The sequence below is a fragment of the Aythya ferina genome (assembly GCF_964211825.1).
Source record: "Aythya ferina genome assembly, chromosome: 7".
Lineage (NCBI taxonomy): Eukaryota > Metazoa > Chordata > Aves > Anseriformes > Anatidae > Aythya > Aythya ferina.
In genome coordinates, this window is record NC_140302.1 from 34,592,219 (window position 1) to 34,613,551 (window position 21,333).

The following is a 21,333-nucleotide window of genomic DNA, read 5'->3' on the forward strand; positions in this document are numbered from 1 at the left end:
AAAGCTTTTTTTTTTTTTTTTTTTTTTTTTTTTTTTTGATTGAGAATATGAATTATATTGCTTTTCAGATGTCTGAGATACTGGTCAACGAAAACATTGCCTTGAACATGTACTTCTGACGTTATTAAAAATTGCAGTTGAAAAGGTGCTCATTGGGAAGACATCAGCTACAGAAAGGAAGAATAACTTCTGCAACTGGCAGATGCTCTGCTATCAAGATAATAACATTAAAATAATGTTAGCAATGGAAATAATAAATAGATTTATTTTTTTTTAAATGAACATTCTGAGTCTTGAATAAAAATAATACTTGAACTGAGTCTTGAATAATACTTAGAAGTAGGCAACCCATTTTCAGGTTTTCTGAAGTTCTTATTCTGCATGTTTTTAGATGACACCTGAAATGACTTTAGGAATCAGTCTTTCACTGAGAGCCTTTTTCCTTGTAACTCCGACTTGGCACTGCAGTCATTGCAGACATTTTTCTACAATTGAAGAGTTTCCATAAAATGTAAACATATGCTTTCATAGATGTACTTGATGCTTTAAATGGACAGTCCTTATAAACAGTTGTGTGGAATATTTCATATAGAAATATTTCATATTTCATATTTCATATAAAAAATCATATTTCATATAGGTGCAGTAAAGTAAGCTTGAACAGGTTCATTTGATAAGAAGCAGATCTTCCAAAGCTGAGATTTCTTCATGCATTTGTAATGATCCTTGAGCTTTCCAAGTAACCAGAGCTGGCTTAAAATAATTTTTTACTTACAAAGTATTATTGTACAAGTTGCATAAAACCCTCCTACAGATCATTACAGGCAGCATCTAACCTCTGGCATAACCTAAGCAATAGGAGTTTCTTTACAAATTCTCACTCACAGCTAAGCTGGAATAACTGGAGACTTCTCTCCAGTAGTTGGTAAATTGTTCCAGAGATTAATTACTCCAGTTAAAATGTATGCCTTGTTTCTGGTGTGTACTTCATTAGCTTCGCACTCCGGTCAATGCATCTTACTGTGCCTTTGCTTACTACATTGAAGAGCTGAGATCCCACCAGGAGGCCTCTGCTTAGATACTTTCTAATCACATTTGAGCTTTTATATTTCACTGCTGCACAAAGCAGAAATGTATTTTAAGTAGTTTTGCTGTAGGTTATATATGTGTTTGAATACACACACATATATATGTGTGTTTGAATGTGCATATACATACATGAATTAAATAGCAAAGGAAGTATAACTTAGGCCTGAAATAATTTGTTGTACTGTTTTTTACTGCAGTTTATTTCTGATCAGCATATTATACTCAAGGCAACAGAATAGGTTTCTAGTTTGTATTCAGCTGGAAAGAAGTTCAATAAATCAGAAAAGCAACTACTCTATCTGAAGGAAGTTTTCTCTCCCTCTTTGGTAAAGTACAAGAAAATTCTGTTTAAATGAAGCATGCAATTTTAATCAATTGTACCTCCCCCCCCCCCCCCCCCCCCGAAAAAAAAAAAAAGACAAAAAAAAAAAAGACAAAAAAGAAACAGCTGCTGCTTGTTAATTAGTGAATGCCTTCACCAATGGACTCATCATTTATTCATTACTTTCAGCGCAGCCTTAAATTCTGTAAATAAAGGTGTTATCACCATGCAATATGACTGCCTGTTCATTTGCAACTAAGCAGCTCAGATAATACATGAAGAGTTTATTTTTAAATACAAACATATGAGCTTCATACTCACAGATTCATTGCTTTCATCCAATAATTGCTTTAATAGTCCTCTCCTGGGAAGCTATGTACTACATCACATGGCCATTTGTTGGTCCTCTGCTAGGTTCACTTCAGTACATCAGTGTACTTTTTGTTATTCATTTCATGATGGTAGCCTTCATGTCTCTAATCACTCGGTTTGTATCTATCCATAGCTTTTGTTTTTTAAATGAATTGCCTCTGTGGTGACTCCAGGAACTCCATGGCTTCCTGTGTGACCTTTACAAGGAAATCCAGCAGAGACTGCTTCACTGAAAAAATTTGGCTTGATGGTGCAGATACATTAGTATAAATAAGAAAATCACAATTGTAAGTACAAATAGGCAGTGATAATCACACCTCATTGGCTGTATAGATTATGTTAGTGATTAGAGACTGTAAAATACAATTTGGTTTAGCTTGTTCATCTACTAGCTTGGTATGTTGCTGGCTAGCTTTCATATAGGTATGTATTACAAATCAAGGAGGAAAAGAGATATAACCAGTTTGTACCTGTCATTATCTCTGACCCTGTCTTCACCTTTTTGTTCCATTCAGTCTAAACGAGCCTTTTTCATCCTGAGCCCTTTCTCTATTTTTTCCTCTTCTTTGTAAATCTTTATCTCATTGTATTTATTTGCCACAAGCTGTTAGTTTAATTTATGACTTCTTGTTGGGTTGGAATCTTGTCCTGCTGCCTCTTTCTGAATGCTGGTTGGCAGCAGATGTGCTGAGAGAGGGGCACTCACCTGAGTCCTAAGAGTATGGCTTAAGCACAAAGTTCAGATGGCCTTGGAAAAGCTCAGAAGGGTTAGTGTCTGAAGTCAGAATATAAGTAAAGCTGAAAAGCATAATATGCATACTCCTTAATAAAAAATAAAATTAAAAAGAGAGAAATAAGTATAATTATTAAACTATTTTGCCTTATTAGGCTATTTTTGCTTTATCTTGCTCTTAGACCGGCTTGAAGCAAAAAAAAAAAAAAAAAAAAAAAAAGTTTATCTCCATGACACATTTTCCAGAGAAATATAACACAGTCAAACATAAGGCTAAATTCAACTGGACAAAAATTTGAGTCTTCTATTCTTCTTTTCTTCCTGGTCTTTCATACTTTTTTCCTCCCTCTTTTGTCTTGTTCCCTTCTTTACCTCCCCCTTACAAGCAATTTTAGCACTAAGCACTACCTCTGTGCTCAGTTGTTGTAGTCTTATCTTTTGTTTTGCCCTTGCCTGTAGGTATGTTCTTCGTAATAGGTTTTGCAGCTTGTTCCTTCCAGATTTTATTGTTTGTATTTCCCCACTTCACCATAGAGTTGGGAGCCTCTCCAGGTGACTCTGGGCCTCTGCCAATGTTGTGTATCTACCTAGAAAATACTTGCTTTGGGTTACCGAGCTAAGGAACACAAAGAACTAGAAAATGAAAAATCCAACTTTAAGGTCTGTTTTCATTTCAGTAAAAAAAAAAAAAGTTACAAATAATTATAAATCTAACAGATATATATAGCTTACTTAATCATATTTTGCTTTTTCAAATGGCATTTTTAAGAGATGCTGAAGCTATTTCAAAGTCTCTGTCAATGGCTGTAAGTGAAGTATTTTCTCATACTAGTGGTATGAGTCGTCACTACAAATTTGAATGTTTTATGACATGAAAGACCGCTAACTGAAAATTGTGATGCAAGTTTTGTTGTTTGTGTAAGAAAGCTGGAAGCTATAAAATATCAGAAGATGGTATTGTGAAATATGAAGACTGGATGCCTACCAGTGGTAGGCTAATACTATGCTATTAAAATGAATTTGTCCAAACATATATATATTTTTTTGAAAATACTTTATTCCCTACTTTCTATAGGACAACCAATAAATAACAGAAAAAAGTTCCATTGGCTAAGTGTTCTGAACTATGTAAAAGCGGTTTGTAATTCTCTTAAGTAAGGATAAGGAATTGTTCTGGTCTAAAATAACAGAATTAGAAGTCTTAAATAGATAAACTATAAATAGTATTAAATTATGTTATATGCATTATAATTAACATTACGGTGATATTTAAATGGTTTAATAATTATATAATGTTCTGTATATGTTATTTACATTATAATTGCCATGATAATGTTATACTATAAATGACATGCTATTGTAGTCTTTCAACATTCATTTATCAGTGTATTCTGAGAGACCGTATGTTCTTTTATATCAGGCTTAGCTGTTATTTGCACATTTATCCAAAAGTTACTCTGTAACCATTTTCTCACATACCATTGACAAAAATGAATGTATGGGTGGTTAGAATATTTTAAATCATCATACAATAGGTTTTATCTGCCAATATTTGCTTGATTATTTTTTTTTTCATACGCATGTGAAGGTATGCGTATATATTATTCCTGATAAATAGGGTTTTACTCCTTAGTAGTTGCTTCTCAGAAAGTACACAATAGGTACTACTGTGTTCTGTTATCTCATCCAATGGGATTTAATTTCCATTATTATGTCTCCATATGTCAAAAATAGATCTAGGTGAAATGGGAAAATGTGGGCTATATAATGTTAAATGTAGTGATTTCAATATTAAATATTACATTCACAATGATATTTTTACTTTCAAATTCATTTTTATTAACAATTTTTCCCCTTTATCATTCTACTTTTTTATTCTTAGAAAAAAATAGTAACCGAGAAAAATTAATATCTTTATTTTAAAATATACCTGTTCACAGCTACACTCTGGGAGGCTTCTGCAAAACACGGGGAGCCCTGAGATCTTTGGCATCCCTTTCTGTGTCAGACCTCATGTGCATACACTCAGTGTATATATTTTGTGAGGGAGTAGCTTGAAGAAAGCTTATATCTCCATATGCAAAACCAAGGAGTCCTTGCACATCACTGTCCACTGTGCCATGTGTTCTGATGATTATGAAGGATTAGAAAACTGCAGATGTTTGTCAGGTGAGTTTGGTGAGGTGGCTGTGCAGAACCACTGTTTCAAGAGCATACTACCTAGGAAGGGCAGATGGCCCCAAATTAAACTAGTCTGCATTAGCCATTGCTCTTCATTTCCAGAATTTAATTTCTGTAGGCTGTATGGTACCACCCAAATAATGTCATTTTAGGTCTAGAGTTCTGTAGGTGGGTAATTATATCAACCTGTAACCTATTACCAAATGCCATCACCACCCTCTATGTAAAGTCCTATGGATTTATTTACAGATCCTCAGCATAAAAACTTTTGGGGAGCATCTGCAGTTGCTTCTTACTTACTCTGTAAATCCATAAAAATACTTGTGTGCTGATTGCTGCATTGTTTGACACCTATTCAGCCCTAATGGTTGGCAATCACAGAACTGATGATTACAGGGGAGGCTGATAAACTTCTTGTTAGCCTCCAGCAACCTTATTCTTAAAACCTGTATTCCTTGGGATGATTTTTAACTGTTCTGGCTTTTTCTTCCCTGAGCTCTTGTCATCCGTAGAAACTATTTCTACTTCTTGTAGCTTGACATTCTTCAGAAAGTAGCTTGTGCACAAGTTCTTGCACAGTTATCACGCATCCTTACCTGGTGGGACAACCACCCATCTTCTGTAGGTTTTTTCCTTTGGAGCACGTGTGTGTCCGTAAACCACATGCTGCTGATTTGCCCAGGATTTTGGTAAACAGTGCTGGTTTTACTATGCAGTTTTAAGCCTGACAAGTAGCTGTGCTGCTCAGTGTGATATTTTGAAAAATTGAACAGGAAGCAATGGTGTTGCATGGTTTCTTTGATGACCTGCCCATCATTCCTGGACTGCTTAAAATGCTTCTGGAACTGATGGGGTCGCCATCTCCTAAATACTTCCTTATAAACTCTGGGACAGTATGTTTAAGCTATCTTCTGCATTCAGGAAATGAATGTTATGATTTACCATTTTTGCTTAAATAAATAAATAAAACAAAAGAAAAACAAAACAAACAACAAAAAAAAACAAACAACAACAACAAAAAAACCACAATATTTTGTTTTCTTCTCATCTCTGTCAAAGTACTTATTTGTGACCAAGGAGATGGTATTTGGATACTGTCTCAGTTTAGAAAACATGTAACATTTTCTGGCTAATGTGCAGCTGTACATTCAATGATACGGTGTATTATAGAACAGTATTGCTACTTTTGTTAGCTAAAATAAATTTTTTAGACTAATTGTCTGAATCCTGAATGCTTTCAGCACTGCCCCATGTGCAGCTCTTCCTACAAACCTGTTCCCTGCAGTATCAGCCAGACTGTGACTGGTTGAGGAGGATGAACAGTGATCACAGCAGCATCCTGTGTACAGCTTAGTTTGCTGTATTTACATTCCTTACTGCATATTTAGTAAATGTATTGATTTAGTGTAGAATTATTGTATCAGTCACAGGCTGAGCCAGTGTAATATTATATTTTGAATCAAATTATACTTTGCTATATCCAAGACAACAAAGCTTTTTTGATGTGAATTTAACCATAATATAGCTGACACTTTGCATATTCATTTCCATGGTGGTAGGTCTTCTTACTAGTGGGATAAATATATCCTCGAACTGGGAAAAGCACTGTGATAAATGTAAATTATTTCTCATTTGAAAAATAAACAGAAAAGTTCTACTAGTGGTAACTGGCACTTGGTTTTAAAGTGATTGACACAGAAATTTTATTTGTCCAAGCACTGCATTGAAGACTCATTAGTTGAGAGTCCTGCAGTTTTGTTAATTGTAACCTCTGAGAGATAACTGCAGATAATTAAGCACCAATCAGATTTGGGTCTGACTGTAGCACACAGAATCAAACAAAGATATCTGTCTCAGGAAAAAAAGAAGTATTTCTACATTAGCATAGCGAGATTTTTGGAATAGCTAGCTAGCTAGCAGGGGAAAAATATAATTGCACTGAGGACTGTGTGCTAGATTTTTGAAAGGCATACAATAATATGGTTGTCTGTAATAGCAGGAGGCTGGACTTCGTGACCTGGAAGATCTCTTTAAGTCCTGAATTCTTCATTTTTGAGATAAATATGTATGTATATATATATAACTATATATAAACATATATAGTTACATATAGTTACATATAACTATATATAAACATATAGTATCACAGTGGAACCGCACTGACAGAACAGATAAGAGTCATAGTAGCAGAGGATGTTAGCTGAAAATTAACACAAATGTGATAGTCTAATCTTTTAAGAAAATAAATAAAAACCGCTGATATTTCTTTAGCTGCAGCATTAAAGTATTATATGGTTCTGGCATTGTATTTTTCTTTTTCTTAGTCTGATCAAAAATTATTTTGCCTATATTCAATTTCTCTTGTTTGGTTAAGATGTTGAGAACCAGAATGATTTTAAACTGAATTGAGAAGTGGATGATCCAAGAAGCACTGGTGTGATGGGGCTGGTAGAGTTAATGATGCTGAGAATGTCTGAAGGACACTATTCAGTAAAAAAGAGAAAAAGGATAAGAATGAAAATGCAAGATAAACATTTGTTAGTTTAATGTTTTCAACCTCACTGACACCTTCAGTCTGTTTAATCCTATAGGTGCTTAAAGCCATCCAATGACTTGATAACAGATATGAATTGAAAAAGATATTTCTACTGGATGTGGGGAAAAGCTCTTCACCATGAGGATGGCCAAGCCATCCATGTGTACCATGTGTAACAGGTAACCCAGAGAGGTTGTGGCCCATCTTCATCGTCAGAAGTTTTCAGGGCAGACTAGCTAAATCCCTGAGTAACCTGGTCTGACTTCAGGGCTGACCCTGCTTTGGGCAGGAGCTGGGGTGGAGATGTCCTCAGGTCCTTAACAGTTTTAACAATCCCATGATCCTACGATGAAGGCAGTTCTAGACATTCACTGAAGAAACGCTGAGGAGTTTAAGATCTTACCATTTGTGCTGGAGATAATGCTTGACTGGAGAGCTGATGGAGACATTAAGCAGCTGGTGAAAGCTGTTCCAGGCACACATGCTTGACTGTATTGAAGAATTTGAAGAACTATCACAGAATCCCATCTGCTGGTTTTATTTTAGTGCCACTAACCTCCAGCAATAGGCGGTACAGAAATGCAGTAACAAGCCTCTGAAGAACAAAAGCATCTTAAATAAGTTTGCTTTTTAAGTACGAAAAGGGTATTTTAAGAGTTTACGCAAGGAGAAAGAAACCTGCTTTCAGAGACACTGTTCCTCCTTTTTGGGACAGAGGCCTCACTCCAGGTCATTTAGGCTTCAACAGTGTCCAGCACCAGATTGGGAACTGAGAATTCAGTAGAAATTCAGAATGGTGTTTGGTGTAAGGTTGGGATGTTGTAATGACATTCCCTTTCTGAACTGATGGATAGTTAAGGCAGTAGGGGAGTTGAGATCTGAATGTGGATTACTCAGTGCTTGCTTCTCTTCTCCTGTCCTTCTTCTTTCTGTCCTTTGAAGTGAGGTGACCCTTTGAGAGGTTTCAGAAAGCTCTTAGCAGTGTATCAGGCTTTTCAAATATATTCACAATATTATTCATTGTCTTTCCAAGGTCAAGCATTTTCAAGTCTCTCACATACTAGGGTTTGGCTACCACTGGTGCATTTTTACTCTTATTGTCAGAAATTTACATGGTAATGAATACTCTTATACTTTTTTTTCAGCAGTGATAATGATGTCTTGGTTTTGCAGCAAGTTAATTTATTTTCTTTCTGTATTTCTGAAGTTTCAGTCCGATGTTAGCTAGTTGTGCTGGCCACTTGGATACTGTTGGGTACCTGAAATCACAAAGTGCTTCTTGGGAAGCCAGAGGTCCTGTACTCGGCTGCAGATGGAGGACCTTTTCCCATTACTGAATGGATAACTAATGACAGCTGTAAGGTAGGTGTTATCTCCACATTTTGCAGAGAAGACAGCATTGTCCCAAAAGTAAAGAGGTTAATCTTTTACATTCACATTAGTCCTGCAGTGGTGCATTTCTGAATCCTTTGGGCAAGGTTGTGTTTCTGCTTAATGGAAAATTATTTGCCTGAAAGGGCAATGCCACTGATGTGGGTTCAGGAAAGTGAAGAACGGTGAAAATGTCTGAAAAGTGAGGGAGTGGATGAAACCCTGCTAATACAAAAAGAACAAACAGAATAATCTCTACAACTAGAGGACAGCGGTACCTCCACTGCAGTGGTTTTGTAATTAGACCTCTCCTCTTTAGCTGTATTTCATTAATTTACCATTAATAAAACAATAGTTCCTTAATAAGAAATGGGATAAGAGAAATTACCATAATAGTAGCTGATAAAGGATATGAAAGGGGGTCTTCCTTGCCTAAAATTGGAAGCTTTATAGTTTTATGAAAAGTATGACAATTTGTTTTACTTGTAGGCTTTCATGAAACAGGAGATAGGCAGAATTGCCTGTTTTTGGTTTCACATCAGAGAGAGACACAAACTTGCATTAGCAAACAAAATTGGACATATTTAGTAATGGCTCAGTAAATATTAGTAAATGGGTGGTATAATTTAATCAGTATGGTTGCAGTTGATAAGGTGTTGAAAAGCTCTGATCAAGACTGCTGGGAGGCTAAATGAAAAGCTGAAGATTCAGAGATAAGGATTGATGGATATAATGTTATTCTAATTGAGAATAGTAGAGAACGTAAAGCACTGAGAAATTAAATTGATGACCTGTAAAACAAGCTTAGATTAAGAAAAAAATCAGACTGATAGAGGTTCCTGCAGGTATGCAGGCAGAGCAAGGGGCAAGAGAAGACAGAATGTGTTGGATAAGCTTAAATATTGCCTAATTGTTTTCTCAGGTAGGATAATATGAATTTAAGAAGTGTTATAAAAGTTTGTGTGTCAGGAAAAACCTGTGCACTGTGGCTAGAATTTAATCTTCTATTCTTTTTTGTAGCATTGAGGGTGAGGCTGGGTTTTCCTTACCCCAACCTTACCCCTTTCCTTACAAATCCCCTTTCTTCCCAGTGATGTCCCGTTTGGGAGCTGTTGGGTGTGCTTAGATTCCCTGTCCCACATTTCACACCACTCTGCTCCCCAGAGTAACCTAAGCACGTGGTTACTCAGTTGGGGGGTGAGAAGCTTTGAAGAGTGTGGAAAGGTGTGGGACAGCACGTCTCTGAGAACTGTACTGCACTTAAAAATAACCTTTGTTCTTTAAGCTTTGGCCCATTTGCTTGTACAGTGTCTGACTTCAGACTACCATTGGAGATGAATATAATTTGGAAAACTACCAAATTCAGCACCTTCTCTGGGACTTTGTTGCAGCCATACTGTTTTTATTGTTGCCAGACCTCTAGTTGGAAAAAAACAGTTCGGTTACAGCCTTCAGCAGCTTCTGCACGGTGCACATGGGGGACATGGACAGGCAGCACTGGGAGTGCAGCATTTCAGAACGGAGCAAGGGGTCAACGCTTTACCACGGTCTGAAAAAGTCAAAGCTGGAAGTGAAGAGAAATCTGAAACGGGAGCATAGTGAAAGTCCAATCAATCCACTTAACTTTCTTTCCTGTTATTTAAGATGGTGCTTCTGGTGCTTACTAGTATACGCCTGAGACTGTAAATATTCATACCATAAATTAGAATAATAGAATCATAGAATATCCCTAGTTGGAAGGAACCCCCACGAATCATCATGTCCAACTCCTGGCTCCACACAGGACCACCCAAAAAACAGACCCTATGTCTGAAAGCATTGTCCAAACATTTCTTGAACTCCCTCAGGCTCGGTGCTGTGACCACTGCCCTGGGCAGCCTGTCCCAGTGCCCTCTGGGTGCAGACCTTTTCCCTTCTAGGCCCTTCACTATCTTTGTAGTCCTTCTTTAGTTTTATATCCTTCTTACTTGATGGCACCAAAAACTGTGCGTAGTAGAAGAGGTTCCTCAAAGAGGCTTGTATAGGATTTCCCTTTGTAATTACCACTAGGTTTGGGATTTGCCTCAATGGCAGGAAAAAAAAAAGTCTGGCAAGAGAAAAATGGTCTCTCTGTACCCCAGCAAAATCTGCTGCTGTGTGCTGGAGTTGTGAGCTGACACTGGGAATTACTCAAGTAGCAAATCTGGAATTTGGCTTTATACCAGCATAGAAAATGAGCCGTACCCACAGCATGTGTCCAGAGACTGGGGGCTCTTCTTGCCTGCAGAAACATCGAGTGTGCCCCTCTGAGCTAGTCATGGCATGGCCTGGGGAATGGCACAAGTCCGCATGCCTTGGAAAAACAAAGCTGACACTTTAAAGACAGGCCTGGCTGAAGTCAGAAGGAAAAAAGAAGCTCATTCATCTAGAGGATTTATATAAAATTGGCTAGGGGAGCTGTAAGTCTGTCAAAATGACAACTGAGCACAAAGAGGATGCAACAAAATGAAGAATGAATGACAAAAGACCCAAAGAGGGAATAAGTGAGGGAAGGGGTTTCAGTATGGGGAAGGACCAAGGCTGTACAGGACTGCCCAGAGGAGAAGTGGATAGTAAAATGTGAGTGTGAGCATCACAGGGCTGTGGCATGGCATGCACCCACAAAAGGGCAGGGGCTGTGGGCAGACTGCAGTGCCTGCACACCCCAGAGATGGGTTGAGAGAGGAAAAACAAGCTTCAGAAGACTGAAGTCTCTCCTCTCTAGTAAATCTGGAGGATTTGTTTTCTTCCGAGCTCTTATTTTTCTTTAATTTAGGTTTGCGATTTAAAGTGGAAGGTTGAAAATAACTGCAAAGGAAGAAACAGTCCAAAACTCATATGAAACACATTTTTAAGGAAAAGAATCATAAAAAAAAATAAATCACTGAATTAATATATTTTTTGATACATTCCTAATGCACTTCAAAATTATATCTGTGATAAAGCAGGAGGAGTTTGATTAATTTTTGCAGCTGTTCCCGACCTGTGTTTTTATACAAGTATGTATGCCTGGTGCAGACTACGTGGGCATTACCTAGAGATTCTTTCCAACCATCTGTTTGATGCAGTTTCCATGTTACCAGGCTTTAGTTACTGCCAAAATAAAATTAATGATTTCTGCACTAATCTAATGACTCCTCACTGCATCCTCAAGTGGGCTCTAAGTAACAACAGTGGTATTAAATGCTTTGGTGCTTTATTCTTGTTTAATACCTTAGTCCGTACTTTAATGCCAGCCACCATCATCCTGTATTAGATTGCTACAGGATATATATCACATGTTTCAAAGAGGACTCGGGGTTGTTGTTTCAGTGTGTGTGCCTTCCTGGGCTCCAGCAGAAAGTTCCCAGCACTGCTGCTGGAACAGCTTGCTTTTGGGATTGTTCCCTCAAGTACTTTTTAGCTTCTTATTCCTAATGTTGAAGATTTTGCAAAGTATTCAACATTGAGGTTCACTTTCCACTCTGTAGTCGTGGCAGGGCCTGCACAGTGTGGACATGACAGGTATCACGTCATGTAATGTAATTTCTAAAATGCTCTTTGTTAAAATTATGGCTGTCGGTACTAAATAATCATGAAGAAATTGCTCTGGCACTGACAGAGAATGGAACAGAAACTACTGGTAAGAATGAGGTAGCTGCAATAAGCATAGCTTTCTTTTATTTTAATTGTTAAATGGAATATGCTGTTGTTTATGTCTTTCACTGTTGTAAAGGACTCATGGAAGACTGGACGGTATCACAGGCAGATGTGAACAATTTCTACATATTGATTTTCTGGCTCTTGGCTTATTATTTTAAATGTATTTCCTTCTTCAATTTTCTGATTTTTTTGTTTGTTTATTTGGAGCTTGGTCAATTTGTTAGAAGACAAGAAGAAAAAGCTAAGAGGAAAGCCTGATATTTCTCTGTCTTCCAGCTCAGAGATGGGTGACTCAGATAATGGCAAAGGAGTGCTTTTTTCACCAGTAAAGTTAAAATACTGGACCTCAGCTAAGTGCTGTAACTTGCCTGTTTCACCTCTAGTGTTCAGTCTTCTGGGCCCTCGGCACTCATTAAATTGTGGAGCTCAGCCTCCTTCTCCAAATGTTCTCCTGTATCTGTGGGATTTACAGCCACTGTTTTCTCATAACAAAACCAAAAATCTCTCTCATGCAGAGCTAGATGTAAAGCAAGAAATTCAAATACACAAACATGCTTTTTGGCATTCCCCTGAGGACATTGCAAACTGTATTTAAGCTGCTGGAAATGAAACACTGATTTTTTATTTTTATTTTTTTTTATTATTTTTTTTCTTCTCTGCTGCTTCTCTCTGATCTTCAGGACCTTTTTTACTTTCATGACTGTCCCTCTAGTAAACAAAAAATTAGCATGTCTTACCCAACCTTGTTAATGCTCACCTTTAAATTTTCCAAGGAGATGCTTCTTCACCTCAAATCATGAGCTCAATGCTTGTGCAGCAAATTTACAATCTGCTCTAGGACTGAAGAATATTCAAGTTGTTAGGTCATCTAGTATTTCTTCAGAAAAGTGTACTAGGCTACAATTAACTTGAATTATCTTTGGGAAAAAAAAAAAAATCTTAATCTTTTAGCTTTTAAAATGAAAAAGTAATTTGCATCTTTAATAGTAAAATAATCTGATGTGAATTACCTGGGGTCTTTTAAGACAAAGCTCCTTCTTAGTTCTGTCTGACAGTGACACTGCTGGGTATGTAAACATGAATTCCCACTACTGAATTTTATTCAGAAAAGGGCATTTTTTCTTTTAAAGAAGTAAAAACATTATTCTTTGTATTTGATTTAGCCTGGTGTTATGTAATACGTTAATGTACTTCAAAATTTTGCATTATTGTGCATAGAATATTATTGTATGTAGCATACTCAGAATGAGTCATTGAACTGAACTCTAAATAGAGAAAATTGTATTTTTATATCAAACCAATTTTAATAGCAGGCCATGTTGATTACATAGAAATAGAGAAATAATAATGAACTGTTATTAATAGATGACAAGTAGCCATGTTTTTATACAAATTGTACTAAATTTTCAAACTGGAAAGACATTCTAGAAGATAATAGGACACTAAGCTTTGTGAGTAGTATATATACATTTTAAATTATCTCACCTAAAACAGCTTTGTATCTGATGGTTGCCTGCATGTTATATCATGAAAATACTTCAACTAGAATTTCAAACATTTGTTTTAAAATATTTTATTTTTTTTCTGTTTGTGTAAATGAAATACGTTGGCCATGCTACCAGGTATCCAAGGAATAACATGTACAGATATACAGGGCTAACTCTGTCAAAAAACAAAGTTTGTTCCAAGATTCAACTTCATTTTTTTTCTATTTTTTTTTTTTTTATTTATTTTTGTGTCATAGTCAGAAATTATTACCTTTCATAATAACAAAACGCCACAATGTCACTTTCTCTTTACTTTTTGTTTGTTATGTTTTTCCCAAAGGTGCCACTACTGCCAGTTGTCAATTCGTCTTTGTTTTAAGCAATGATGTGGACAAGTTGCCAGAACAAGAGATATGTTCATAGAAACAGACCACTGAAAAATGGAATTGGAAAGTAATATAGAATTAAAAAAAAAAAAGTTATTTGAATACTTTACAAAAGGAGGCTTCTATAAGTGTCACAGAAAAGTTTTACCTTACTGGGGAATATATTAGGACCTCTCTGTGACATTACTGACTGCTTTTTATGTATAGATAGCTTTAGAAGAAGGAAAAGGTTCATAATACTAGGATAGGCTTTCCTCTGTTCCATTTTTTACGTCATTTTAAAATCAGAAAATATTTCTAGCATTCCTTCTACTTCAAGATAGTATCTGCAAAGAAAAGGAATATACTGATATTCTGTTAACTCAGCATTTTGAAAATAATAACAATTGAAATCTCCAAAAGAAGCTACTGAAAATTATGGAACTTAGTTTTCTTTTTGTTCTTTATGTGCTGTGGACTTTAAAATACAGCAGCTCAGGCAGCTGTCAAAGGTGACTGAGGTGGGCAGAATGGGGTGCAATTTAACAGTGGTAGTGAGCCCAGAGCAGGAAGTGAGGAGGAAAGAAGTCAGAAGAATGGGTGAGACTGGGATGGGGTCATGGGCATCGGGATGGAGGCAGAAAGTTTGCTCTGGATGTGATGGAGCTGAGATACTCCACCTGTGATACTGATAATCAAATGCATGTTTTGTATTCTACCCACTGTTTCAGGAAGCATATCTATTGCTGCTGCTTCTGATGAAAAAGAATGGTCAAGTAAAGAGTCACAGATTCCATAAGGTATGATTTCTGTGTTTTCAGAGTTTTCAAAGTAGTTTAAGATGTCTTAAAGTCAAGTAACATCACCATTGCAAAGTCAAGCACTGAAAAATGCAGAATTAATGTTGCCCCCCCCCCCCTTTTTTTTTAATGGCCCATTTCTCCAAATAAAGCATTATCTAGTGTATTACCTAATCAGATGTTTATTTTTCCCCACAGGGCCCTTCACACATAAATAGCACCCAATAAAAGTACTACTTATGCATAGCTTACATTTTCTACAATGGAAAGGGTCTGTAGGTAATGATTCCCCTGCACTTGCAAAGTTGCCAAAACCCTCAGAACAGAGAGGTGGGAGCTTTTTAAAATGGCTTACGTGAAGAAAGATGTGTTTTTCTACCAGGATGTTGTATTTTATTTTGAGAAAAATCTTGCTTTTTTTTAACCATTTGGATAATTATGTAAGGAAAACACCAAATACAGTTAGGAATGTATTTATCAAGAGAGAGTACTTAATAATGAGCAGATTGCTCAGCTATCAAATTACCCAATTGGTTTTGATTGAAGTACCTTCAAGTGGAAGATTCCACAAGTTAAAACCTACTACATTGGTAAAAACTGGCTACAGAGCAGTGATGGTGAATAGCTTAGCAAACTGGTGGATTGTAAATGAATGGCTCATAAAAACAGTGTGCTGGTTTATCTGCATTCATACCGAGCCAAACAGCCTGCAGTGGTATATTAAACTGTTAAAATTACTCACCATTCCTATGTTTTTCAACAATAGCACCTTTTCAAATTAATATATGCTGTATTTTCAGATAGCCTGCCTTAAAGTGTTTCTAAAATGATTTTTATTCCTGCTCTTAGTTTGATTGTTCACAATCATGGGTCACATTTCTTAATGTTGTATTTAAAAATACATAAAATTATTCTTGTGCTGATGGTATATGCCAGAAAGGTGCGTATTCATAAATACATTAAAAGATATAAATTCAGATATGTAAAAGTACAATGTAATAAAGCATTAAAAATGTATTTTCATTTGTACAGACATAAAGTACTTGCATAATGCTTCTTTTCTCAAAGTGCCTTAAAGCCATCCTTGTATAGATAGGTAAATCTGAAGTTAGAAGACCATCCTATTTGTCTAGAGTTAATAAATAAGTAAATAAATAAATGGGAGGGGAGGAGCTTCTTAAAAAGAAACAAATCTTTGTCATGATAATGCCACTAGATATTCCACTTCCAAACTAACTAAATTCCATGAGTTCAAAATGTTATCTCAACATACTCTAGATTTTAATGCTTCTCTCTTAAAAGTATTACATAAAAAGTGCAGCTACCTGTAATGTATGGGACAGCTTTATCTTTTCATAATGTGTGGTATAGTTATCTGGAAGGATGGTCGGTGTGCAGGATGAAATAAGCATTACTGAGTTTATAAAATTACACTTCAGAGGAATCTTCTAAAATAAATAATGGATTTGTTTACTGATATGGGATACTTTATAGTTAAATTAAATAATTCAGTTACTTGATTGGAATTTAATAAAAGATAATATTGTAAATTCAAATGATCAGAAGAAAGTAGAATTGAAACTAAGAAAAAAGCTACATTTCTGTTTATTTTTTGAGCCTTTGAAAAGGCTCTCAAAATATACCTGGGTATTTAAAAAAAAAATAAAAAATTGCTACTCTGATAATTTTATTATTATTATTTTTAATCTAAGAATACTAAACCCAAGAGATTTGATGGAGGGTAAGGAGGTAAATATGCAATTTTCTTTTTGTTTACTGTGTATTTATTCATTTTCTTTTATGGTGTTTTGTACTTACAGCTCTATTGATTAGCATAATAGCAGCATTGTCATGCACTGCTTTAGGGAGAGCACATTGTGTTCTTGCCTGCCTTGCCTTGCCTGGAAAGGAGAGTTATCTGGATCAGGACGTTCCTGATCGTCATGCTGAGGGAGGAGCATGGAATATGTGCATGGGAGATGAAGATGAGGAGACAACAGCATGCTCTGCTCAGATCTCTCCCAGGAAGAGATGTGGATCACCATAAAAACTGAACGGATGTTGTATATTTTTGAAGGTAATATAGAACTGGAAGTTTACGGAGCACAGAGATAGTTCAATATATTACGACAGGGCATAAAGCCTGTGTTGACAGCACTTCCTTGAAACGAGATACTAAAGGTCCATACGCTGAGCAGCTGTCACAAAGTAACATACATTGAATTTCACATCCTGGTGTATCCCATGGTAATTTGTTTGCTTACACTGTCCCTAAGAATGTGAAACCATTCATATGGTTTTTGCAATGGAATTTTACATGACACCTGCATGTCTAATCAGAAAGTCACTAATTTTGTATGAAAAAAACACAGCCAACTACTACTCACATCCTGGGAGAAAAAATATATGTATATCTAAACAAAAGAAGCATTTAATAACTTTATTTATTTATATTTATTTTTTTCCTCCACCTCCAAAAGCTACAGATCCCTTTTGGCCTGGATTATTTTGTATCTGAGTATGTATAATGTATTTGCTTATCTGATACTTGGAAGGATTCCAGGTTATATGATTACTGCGTACATAACCCACTCCTCAATTTTGCTATTAAAAAATCAGCTTGAAGTATGCCAATAACTACATTTTATTGGTTTTAAGTTTACAGTATGTTTGGTTTTGCTTGCCTTTGTTTTGGATAAGGAATTACATTTCTTTTTTTCCAGAAGACTAGAAAGCTCTAGCTTTAGCCATGTGTAACACATAGATGTTCCTTCCCCCTCTACACCCCATTATAGATATATGCTACTTCTGACATAAGAAAAGTGTTTTAAATACAAAATATCTCAAATACTCAAAGGTTATCATCGACACATTCTCAATATTATGTGGAAATTTTGATTTCTGCTGCACTGCCAAGCCTAGGGTAGGCTGGCATCCTACTTTAGAGTTGGTAGCTCTCCACACATGAGGCACCGGTGTTGCTGTTGTGGTTGCTTTAAGAATTGAATGCTTTTGTGTTTACTTGTGGTTTATTTTTCTAGCTAGCAACAAAGTAAACTATGGTTTATTTTTGTTTATTTAGTTTATCCATAAACATGAGTGCTATGCTGCCACAATGGGGAATAAGTGGGAGAATTAAATGCAATTACACTTACTGAAATGATATCCAAATTTCTAGCAATGCTTTTATTTTTGCTTAAAGATCAACAACAACAAAATACAGGCAATGAGGAAACTAACCTATGTAAGGTAATAGCTCCTTCTCCCTCTATTTCAACTGATATGCAAAAATTGTTTTTATTACAGCATATGTGAAACAACTGTATTCAGCAGTGCTACCAAAAAGGCACGGAAGAGATCAGATGTAATGTTACTATGCAGTAAAGAGATGAAATTTTGTTTCCATGTCTTAGGATAACCAAAGTTTACGTTCTAAAATATGTATTTTGTTTAGGAAATTAAGAAACCCAGAACAATATTTTAGAAGTTAAATACAAAACAGTAGTAAATAGTAAAGAGATGAAACTTTATTTCCATGTCTTAGGATAACCAAAGTCCATGTTCTAAAATATGTATTTTGATTTGAAAAGTAAGAAACCCAGAACAATATTTTAGTTAATACAAAACAGTAGTAAATATGCAAAATACATTTGATAAGCAGAGCAATGAGGCAAAAGAAATTAAGTATAATAATTGATTTTTAAAATGCAACTTTGTAATGCTTGGCTTCCCCCCACCCCTTATGTGTAATCTGTTGTCAGTCTAAACAGTATAGGCATGTAACATAGTGAGTATTGGTTGAACTTAATTACCAAAGCATCAGAAAGGTAATGACACTGGAAGGCCTGATATCTGCATCAGTACGTACTAACCATAATGTGTTTGAGGAAAATGAGGTTAAAAAATACAGTTTTGTGATATACAGTACTTCTTCAGTAAGAGAACTTGTCCAAAAAGAAGACATTCTCTCATAGCACAGATTTCTTGACCATTTCAAACAGCAACGTGAAAACTGCTATTACAGTACAACTGCTAATGCTGAGTGATACTTTGGTAAGAACACACATTCCACATCTGTGTGCAATATTGGACATTTCACCATGTTTCGGGAGATTTTTTTTACCCTGACATACTTATTCAAGAGTTTGCTATGAACCATTGAGATTGATTTGTTTATACATTTGATTCATCAAAACTAAACACCCTACATAGGACCAATAGAGCAGAATTATTCAAGTTCATTGAAATATTAAAAAAAAAAAAAAAAGGCTTCCTTTTTAGGAAAACTCAGCTATGGTAAAAATATCTACTACAGTGCACTGCACTGTAATAAATATTCAACATAAATTAATAATTTACAAGTACCTGAGCAAGTATACAGAGCACCATAGCACAGCACAGCACCAAAGGCAGTAGCTCAGAATTCTTAAAAATAATGCTGTTTTAAACATTAAAAATTCTAAGTATTGTTACAAAAATGAACTCCAGCTGGAGTTTAAAGATAGTGCAAACTTCTGTCTTCACTTTTTGTAATAAAGGTGTCAGATTTCCTAGTTATTTCACATCAGCAGTGTTGCTGGACCTGGATACATGTGGTGGATGCTTAGGAGCAGGTCTGTTGGAAAGAAAGAAAATAGCAAATGGTTATTTAAACTGTTGGTAGTTCTCACGGCCAGTGCTTGCTTGAGGCATGTAGAGGAATGGTAAAAACCCCTCAGCGAGTGCTATCGAATCTAACTTCAGGCAAATAGCATGGGGCTGCCATACTGGGACAAGATCTGACACCCTTTACAGCTTACTCACACACCCTCAATATGCTGAAGTGGTACCCACAGACTCCTCCCTTGGACTCAGGTGGTAACTGATGCCTGGCCAGTGGGATAAGCTCGCTTAGTGTTTCAGGTCTTGTCCTTTAAACTTTACTTTTCCAGGTGCTCACCAGTTTTGCAAAAACTCTACTAAAGGCAGCAGAGTAGCAGTTGGTTTAAAGCAGTGGAAGCAGTCAGCTGGAAGTATTATTACTTTCAGATTATCTTACTAGAAGGCACAGCCAGGGACTTAATCAAAGTGCATTCTTATGGTCTTTCTCTACAAGTATTAGGAAACTAACTAGATTCTATTTTTAATTTTTCTAAGCAATATTAAGTGCCTCACTAGCAGAATTCCTGTGGCTTAAAATACTACTTTCATCTTCCCTGCAGCTCACTTTTTATTCATAGGAAGCTGAAGACTATTGGGCAAGAAAATAACGACTTCAACTTTTTTTTTCCTTAAAGCAATTGGAATTGTTGTTTAAACAGTCAATAGCAGCAAAGTAAGAAATTTTAGATACAGTTTTGTATACAATCCCTAAGAGGAGTCCATCAAAGGCTGGATGTTTCTTTATTAGAGAAGGAGAAAATGGTGATATTCGATAATTAATTATTGTACAATTAGTATGGACCTGTGAAAAATCAATTAAAAAAAGTCTTGACATATTAAACATTCTGTTACCAGAAAGTGAGTAATCTCAGAAAACAGCAACAAAAAGACGGAAGGAAATCGGCAAGTTTGTTACTAACTAATGCTCAAAAAAATAAATGGCATGTCTGTCTCTGTTATAGAACAATACTGTGGTGTAATATCATTGTTTGATCTTTTTGGACAGTGGGGTGTGGGAATGCATACTTTAAAAGAAGTTTGACAGGACTGTTAAAGCTTTCTGTGCTGCTGAGACCTATGATTTGGTGTATCAGAGTTTACCTACAACTAAACTGTTTGCCTGTTGCATATATGTTGCTCTAGGGACTACACAGATCTGAAAAATAATCTCGACACATAGTTTTCATCATGTGAAGAGTTTGGACTGCACTGCCTAACAGCACTTTTTTTGTTTAGTTTTCAAAACTCAAGCTTTCTTTTTTTTTTTTTTTTTTTTTGTTAGAAAAGAAGCCACAATCTGCCTTTATGACATAGTAGACCTACCAAAAATCTCTGCTGCAACTATTTACCTGTTTTTCTTTCTTAGTTGTCCATGCAATTTAATTGCTATGTATTCTTCCATTTACATACATACTCTTTACATGCATACTTATGTTTGTATATACACCAACACGCTTGTTCCTATATAACAAAATCCCCACATTCCTCATTCTTTCAACTTCATTGCCATTATGGAATGGATTACCTTCTGATAATTTTGAAATATAAAATAATGGCAAAACCTCTTTATAAAGATTGCTTGCCAATAAGATACTTTTGATCTGATAAAATAATTAAACAGGACATGTATGCATTGCTGAGCCTTTAAATCTTAATTATTCCCCCTCCATCACTAGTAGGGATAGTCATTTCACTTCTAGATTTTTAATTTTTTTATTCTTAACATTCCTTTTTGGATAAATATAGCTTATGTGTTTTCTGAATATTTGGGGTATT

The 21,333-nt window shown here is 35.8% G+C and overlaps 1 protein-coding gene and 1 long non-coding RNA gene across 5 annotated transcripts in view; one reads left to right on the plus strand and one right to left on the minus strand.

Moving 5' to 3' along the window:
- The first annotated feature begins 1,877 nt into the window (after nt 1-1,877).
- LOC311439838 lies at nt 1,878-17,544 on the plus strand. 4 transcript variants are annotated; one of them, XR_014695039.1, is made up of 6 exons: nt 1,906-2,070; nt 3,051-3,176; nt 4,457-4,685; nt 8,441-8,595; nt 14,848-14,916; nt 16,737-17,544. It is a non-coding gene; the product is annotated as an uncharacterized lncRNA (long non-coding RNA). The 4 variants fall into 4 exon arrangements; XR_014695040.1 differs by lacking the exon at nt 1,906-2,070 and adding an exon at nt 2,075-2,206; XR_014695038.1 differs by lacking the exon at nt 3,051-3,176 and having other exon boundaries at nt 1,899-2,070.
- Nucleotides 17,545-18,076: 532 nt separating this feature from the next.
- Nucleotides 18,077-21,333, minus strand: part of ADAM12 (ADAM metallopeptidase domain 12) — a gene marked incomplete at its 5' end in the record, with an annotated part of 183,204 nt that continues 179,947 nt past the window's right edge. The window contains 1 exon segment of the mRNA XM_084526031.1: nt 18,077-19,531. Within this exon segment, the coding sequence (XP_084382157.1) occupies nt 19,471-19,531 (61 nt within the window). The 3' untranslated portion in view covers nt 18,077-19,470.